At 43.1% G+C, this 7,097-nt stretch overlaps 1 protein-coding gene across 1 annotated transcript; it reads right to left on the reverse strand.

The window, feature by feature from the left end:
- Positions 1–1,092: 1,092 nt before the first annotated feature.
- Positions 1,093–6,646, reverse strand: LOC122929441 (volume-regulated anion channel subunit LRRC8D-like). The gene is made up of 2 exons (XM_044283003.1): positions 6,429–6,646; positions 1,093–3,868 (listed from the first exon to the last, which is right to left on the reverse strand). Exons 1-2 carry the CDS (start codon positions 6,442–6,444, stop codon positions 1,518–1,520), a joined length of 2,367 nt encoding a protein of 788 aa, XP_044138938.1. The 5' UTR covers positions 6,445–6,646; the 3' UTR covers positions 1,093–1,517.
- Between the last annotated feature and the right edge of the window lie 451 nt (positions 6,647–7,097).

Here is a 7,097-nt window from a genome sequence, read left to right on the forward strand (position 1 = left end):
GCCGGATCCGGCATTTTTTCCCATAGGAATGTATTAGTGCCGGATCTGGCATTCAGAATACCGGAATGCCGGATCCGTCCTTCCGTTCTGCGCATGCGCAGACTGAAGAAAAGGTGAAGAAAAATAAATGCCGGATCCGTTTTGCAGGATGACAACGGAAAGACGGATCCGGTATTTCAATGCATTTTTTCGACTGATCAGGCATTTTAAAGACTGATCAGAATCCTGATCAGTCTTACTAATGACATCAGTTAGCATACATTTTGCCTGATCCGGCAGGCAGTTCCGGCGACGGAACTGCCTGCCGGATCTCTCTGCCGCAAGTGTGAAAGTAGCCTAAGCCAACCAAGTGTTGGTATAGAGTCAGGTAAAATTGTCTATCCCTGCACCACATTTATCATCCACCCGGAGCCCCTGTGATATATCTGGTGCAGGTCTAGACCGCCAGTCTAAGGTTATGCCTCTAGGATTAGTACATGTGGGCCTCTGTATATAAGGGAGAATACCTCTGCAATATGGCATCCATTGGAGCATGGCACAAAATTAGAAACTACGGTTGTACAGTAAGGGCTCACACAGATTTGGCTAACATTTATCCAATGTGAACGTTCAGCTTAAAGGGGCTGTCTACTTTTTACTATTAATGGCCTATCCTCAGGGTAGGTCAGCAATATCCAACTCCCACCCCCTCCCCGGCGATCAGCTGTTTGAAGAGAAGTTATGAGCGCTGCCTTCTCTGCTCTGTTTACCTGCTTGCCGCAGCAATTGCAGTGGTGAGTAGGTGTAATTACAAGTACTGTGTCCCAATTCACTTCTATTGGACGGCTCCTTCCTATATACTTAAACAGGCAGAGCCGTCCTATAGAAGTAAATGGGGACACCATACTTGTAATAACACCTGCCTACCGCCGTAATTGCTGCGGAGAGCAGGTAAACACAGCAGAGAAGGCAGTGCTCGTATGAGCACTACCTTCTCTTCAAACAGCTGATCGGTGGGGGTTCCAGGAGTCGGACCCCTGCCGATCTGATATTGATGACCTATCCTGAGGGTAGGTCATTAATAGTAAAAAGCAGACAACCCCTTTAAAAGGGGGTTTCCAGCAATAACAATTTTTTTATCAAGTGCCCCCAGCCTGCACCCTCAAACAGAAAACTCATACTTACCTGTTCCATGCTGCCCAGGTCTACCACGTTGTCCCCATCTTTCGGTCCCTGCACTGTTTACATCTGGCTGGCCATGGGTTTAGTCACGTGAACCGCTCCAGCCAATGACTGACTTCAGTGGTGATGTGCTGCTTGTGGCCATATCACCACGTAACAATGCCCATGTACTGCCAGAAGAAAACAGTGTGGAGACCAGAAGATGGAGAAAGAGCGTAGGACTGGAGCGGCATAGAACAGATAAGTATGAATATTCTGTTTGGGGGCAGGGTGCGCCTACTTGCTTAAAATCTTAATTACCACAAAAACTCTTTAAGACTCTTGAGGAATGTCTCATCAAATAAAGTATTGTCCATTTACAAGTATTTTTTCCTCACTTCTGGAGGTAGTGTTCCTAAGACATGCTCTTCCACATCAAGCCCTCCTTTCTTCAGCTGTAAACAATTTCCTATCTCCCTTGGCAATTCAGTCAAGTTGTTCCCCATAAGGTCCAAGCTGGACAGAAGGGGTAGCTTTTCAATCTCAGAAGGCAGACTGGAAAGTTTATTAGAACTAACGTGGAGGGATCTGAGTCTAGAGCAACGGAACAGCTGCCGTGGTAGAGAAGAAATTTGGTTAGATATGATTGCCAGTGTTTCCAGACGTGTTAAGTGACCAACTTCATGGGGGATAAATCGAATGCGATTATAGCTTATATCTAAGTGTCTTAACCTAACAAGATTAAAAAGAGAAACTGGCAAATTCTCCAGGTTGTTGTAAGAAATGGAGAGCTCTTCCAAGTTCCGTAGCAGCTCAATAGATGGTGGAAGGCGGCAGATTGCATTGTGGGATAATCTTAAAATGTTAAGGCTTCGAAGACGCTGAAGGTTTCCTAGTTCATCAACATATCGCAGGCGGTTGGATGTTAAATCAATACATTGCAAACTTGTTAAGTCAAGAAGTGCGCCAGGAATCCTTGAGAGCTTGCAGTGGCAAAGTTGAAGCACCAGTAAGTGGTTCATGCGTTTCAACTGACCCAGAGACCTGAGCTCAGTGTCTCCATTCTGTATACTCAATTTTGACAGCTGCCAGGCCACATCCAGCACTGCTGAAGGTAATTGAGAAAAATTACTCGTCAGAGAAAGTGACCTAAGTCCAGACAATCCTCGTAGAGACTGTAGACGAATTGACTTGTTGTTGGAGCAATTGAGGTTGCCAGAAAGAATCAGATGACTTAAATTCTTCAAATAGTACATCCAAGATGGAAGTTCTTCCATGTCTGTGAATCTAACGTGAAGCACTTGTAATCGTTCCTGAATGAAAGCGAATGCATCAGGGTCCATTTTCACTGAACAGTGACTGATGTGGAGCTCCGAGAGAGACTTGAGTTGAGACACTGCTCCTACAACCTTTGCTGATGAGATCAACTCTAGCTTGAGAACCTCAATCTCACGCAATTCATAAACATCTTTTGGTATCACAGGGATCATTGACAGTTGCAGCTCAACGCGTCCATTGGTGTCCTTGTTGATCATCTGTCTCAGCTTTTCTGATGGCCACTCAGAATTAAGTGCTAGCTCTCTGAGCCTCCCTTCGCTTACAGCTGAGAGAAACACAGAAAATCTGCTTGAATACAACGTGTCATAGCGGTCTACCATGTGTAACATGAAGGCAAAATCATTTTTCACATCAGGGATATCGCTAAAGCCAGGTCCTTCACTATTTTTGTCAAAGGAGTACACCTTGAGTGAACTAGTAAATAACCAAAACAGTGCATAAGCAGACAGGAAAGCATAGACGCAAACAAGCACAATATAGGTCAGCAGAAGTTTTTCTAGTATGAAGGCCAAGTTATGTGTGCACGTAAACATGGAATATCCCATGAGATTCTTTATACCTGGTCTACAAATATGGTGGAAGCTAAATGAACCTACCAAACTGAGTGAGTACCCAAGGGTTATAGCGACTTGGATCACTTTAAAAAAGGTCTGACTAACATAAACTTTATATACAACATCTGAGTCCTCAGCAAGAGTTCGGAAATGACGTATCTTTTCAAATAAAGCTTTAGCTTGTTGTTCCTCCTTTTTGTCCAAGATTGCAGGTAAAGAAAATGGTGCAAATGAAAATGGCACTTCATTTAGCAGTGGTGTCCTAGAGGAGATGTCCATGGAGCGCGAGCTGCTGGACTTTTGACGGCTATGTTCTGGAGGTGGCTGGTCACTGGTTTCTTCAAGTGCTTTAGTGGTCCACTGAGATTCAAAACATTTGCGCAGAATGGAAAGGAAATGTTCAACCTTAGAAGACGTTTTAGGATACTTGAACCAGAAATTGCTGCTCACCAGTAGCATCAAAGTGTTGATAAGGGCCAAGTAAGGAAAATATTTGGACTGCCAAGGTACGACTTTGTGGTAACAAACGACACTCACATACCTATATTGCTGGTAGTCTAAATTAGTTAGGTGACCCATGTCTCTTGGCACAGTTGAAGTTAGTTGTGTAGTCATGCCGACATCACTTTCGTCATTTGACATGTTCTTGTTAAGCTTTGAAGTCTTTGGCATACAGACAACATTGTCCATGGTGATGAGGAGTGTTGCAGAGAAGAACGATGTCATAAGCATAATTATAAGTAGATAATCCATGAGAACATCCCACCAAGGTTTCATAGCCTTGAAATGGGCCTGGGTCTCGGCCAGCGATGCAGCCTCGCTTACTGTGAGCATACCTGAAATTGAGGAAAAAGCAGGAAAATTTTCAAAACATGAAAAGTCATATTTTTTTTGTTGTGTGTGTTAAAGAGGACCTTTCATGGGTCCAGACATTATGAAATTACTAGTAGGTTATGTAGGGTATAGTGCTGGGATGTAATATCACTTACTAGTTTGTCTGGGCGCCGCTCCGTTCGCCTGCTGTGCCACCGGTTCACTATTCCCACCTGGTATGCTAATGAATAGCATCGGTACAGGGAGGAGGAGACTGCCCTGTTTCTCAATGGGCATCTCCTTCTCCCTGGCTGTAGCGCGGTCCATTCTTGACACATGAAACGTCCTCTTTACGACTAACTGTTATTGGTGTGACAGGTGTAATTTGTAAACCATGGCTGCAACATTAAATGTCAGTTCCAGCCGGCTACTCAATACACGGTTCTGTTTTTGGCTCTGATGCTGTTTGTGGAGCCACTTTTAACATTACCACACAATCACTTAAAGGGCATCTGCCAGCAGATTGTGTTGGTCCCATGTTCAGATGTGGAGAAAAATTATGTTTTTATATATGCAAATGAGCCTCTAGGAGCAACAGGGGCGTTGCCGTTACACTTAGAGGCTCAGCTCTCTCTGCAACTGCTGCCCCCTCTGCACTTTGATTGACAGGTCCAGGCAGAGAAAACATCATCACGTCTGGCCCTGTCAAAGTGGGGAGGAGAGCAGAGCCTCTAGGTGTAATGGCAATGCCCTCATTGCTCCTAGAGAATCATCTTCATATATTAAAACATCATTTTTCCCAGCAATGTGGGCACATATGAAATTGGGACCAACACAGAGGCCTTCAGCTGCCAAGCGTACATGTAACAGGTCAGCCAGTGTCACAGGTACAAAACTGCTGACTGACAACTGATTGGTGGGGGTCTGACCACTGTGACCCAAATCAGAGGGATTGCGATTCCCTGCTGCCACGGTTATTACCATTATACAACAAAAACTATAAATGCTCATTCTCCACGTTCCACCTAAATAATATACTGCCCACCATTAGAACAGCATATGTCAGGCAGAAAGTCTAGACATTTAGAATGACTTTGTAATTTACTGCAGATAATAGAAGACCGCAGCACTCTGACGTCCTCAATGCAACTGTAGTTTATTCACCAACTGAATGAAGCGTTTTGACTGACATGTGGTCTTTCTCAAGCCTTGGGAAAGACCACATGTCGATCGAAGCGCCACATTTCAGTTGGTGAATAAACTACAGTTCCATTGAGCACGTCAGAGTGCTGCGGTCTTCTTCTATTATCTGGATTCAATGGGGGTTCTACAGGCTGGAACTCAACACTGCTGGCACCACCACTAATTGGACTTTTGCTTCCGTAAGTGCTGCTACAATCTTTGCGATAGTGTATTGATTTGTAGTTTACCGCAACACATATGAGGTACTCATCAGGAATGTGACAAACACCAAACAAATATCATATTAATCTTCCTTAATTTAAAATATACCTTTTATTAAATATACATTAAAATAAGAAAACCTCTCAAGGAAGTGCAATTTTTCTCAGCAATGTAGTATGTAGGTGGCAGAATGGACTTTGGTTGGTTGCATATTAGAAATTAAGGTGGTGGGCTATCCTATCCTGGAGTAATCTTAAATGGACTTCAATGTGGTAAAGACACCCGGTCCATGGTTTTGTCATAGATTATAATATCAAAGACTGTCTAAATTAGCTCTGATCCAGGAGAAAAAAAACTCTTTAGTGCCAACTATAGGAGAAAACTGCCCTGCCAATGATGACGTCTGACCCTTTGACAGACCTTGCAAAGTGACTTGGGATATAAGCCAAATCAGAATCCTTTCCATGGCTCATACACACGACCGTATGTATTTTGCGGAGTGCAAAACACTGTGTTACATCCGTTTTTTTATTTATTTTTTTGCAGATTCATTGTAACAATGCCTGTCCTTGTCCACAAGATGGGCAAGGATAGGAAATACAGACTTTGTGGCCCCATTGAAATGAATGGCTCCACATACGTGTGGCAAAATAAAATAAAAGGAACAGACGCGAACAAAAAATTTGTTTGTTCTGCATCAGTGCAAGAAACAGCCACCTGCAGAGGGCTTCTTGCCCCTCATCAGTGCAAAGAGTACTGGTTGGCTAAATAAGAGGCCATTGACATAGGTCTGGTGTTTCTCAGTAGCTGCCTCCAATAGGTAGTACTAAACAGGCATCTCTTTTCATGGATAAAAGACAATTTACACACCTCTTTTCCCAGGAAGCATTGTCTGGCCTATAATAGTCCTTATGCCAACTGGTGGTCTCCACAAGAAGAAACAGTATCACCCCAAACTTATCAAAGAATGTAATAATTAGCATCACTAGAAATTAGTCCTATATGTATTTCTGTGCCCCCACAAAAAGATGCCCTTTACCTGTCAAGTGCTACCTGGCTTCTTCCACTTGGGTTCCCCTGCTATGTTTACCATTGGCCTTCAGGTTTATCCTGCTGAACTCTCACAGCTCTGCAGGTTTTCTTACCTGATTGTAGTCTAGTTGAAATTACAGTCCTTACCTCTGCGGGCGAGCATTTTTAAACCAGGAAGCTGTAGCAGATTCTTTCTCAATCTAGGACAAGCCTCAACGTAGGTCTTGTGAACTCTGTCCTTTATCTTTAGAACATCCAAAAGTTTGTCCCCCAGCTTCTTTCCCAAGGCTAATAGTTTTGTCAGGGGGAAACTTTCACTCTGCAACCACTTTCCACGCGTTCCTCTCGGCAGCTACATCTGAGAGTCGTCGGCCTCACCCACACAAATGTTTGATTGGTTTAAACATGAGTCAGTCATGCATAACTTGGCTTTCAAAACCTGTGTACACATCTTTCTAGTTCTTAAAAGATTTGCATTTATTATCTTTACATTGGTGACTGATGTTACTATCAGTGTTTCAGATTCTCTACAAATGGTGGACAAACTTTAGATATTCAAAGGTCATCTTCCTTTAAAAACAATAGAAACTAGATGGCTACTAATACAGTCTCTAACAAGGAGCGTTCCCAGACCCAGGTATAGAGATATATATATAAAAAACAGCTAGAAAACAACTCAAGGGCTTGTACTGGGATTCCTTTTATTATAGCGTTGCACATATTCATTCACATTTTGTTGACTTATAATTGACCTCCATCTAAGGGATCAGTTCCAGAACATGTCGTAAAAATTTTGAAAGACTATAATTATTGGGC

The sequence above is a fragment of the Bufo gargarizans genome, chromosome 2 (genome assembly GCF_014858855.1).
Source record: "Bufo gargarizans isolate SCDJY-AF-19 chromosome 2, ASM1485885v1, whole genome shotgun sequence".
In the NCBI taxonomy this organism is placed as follows: Eukaryota; Metazoa; Chordata; class Amphibia; order Anura; family Bufonidae; genus Bufo; species Bufo gargarizans.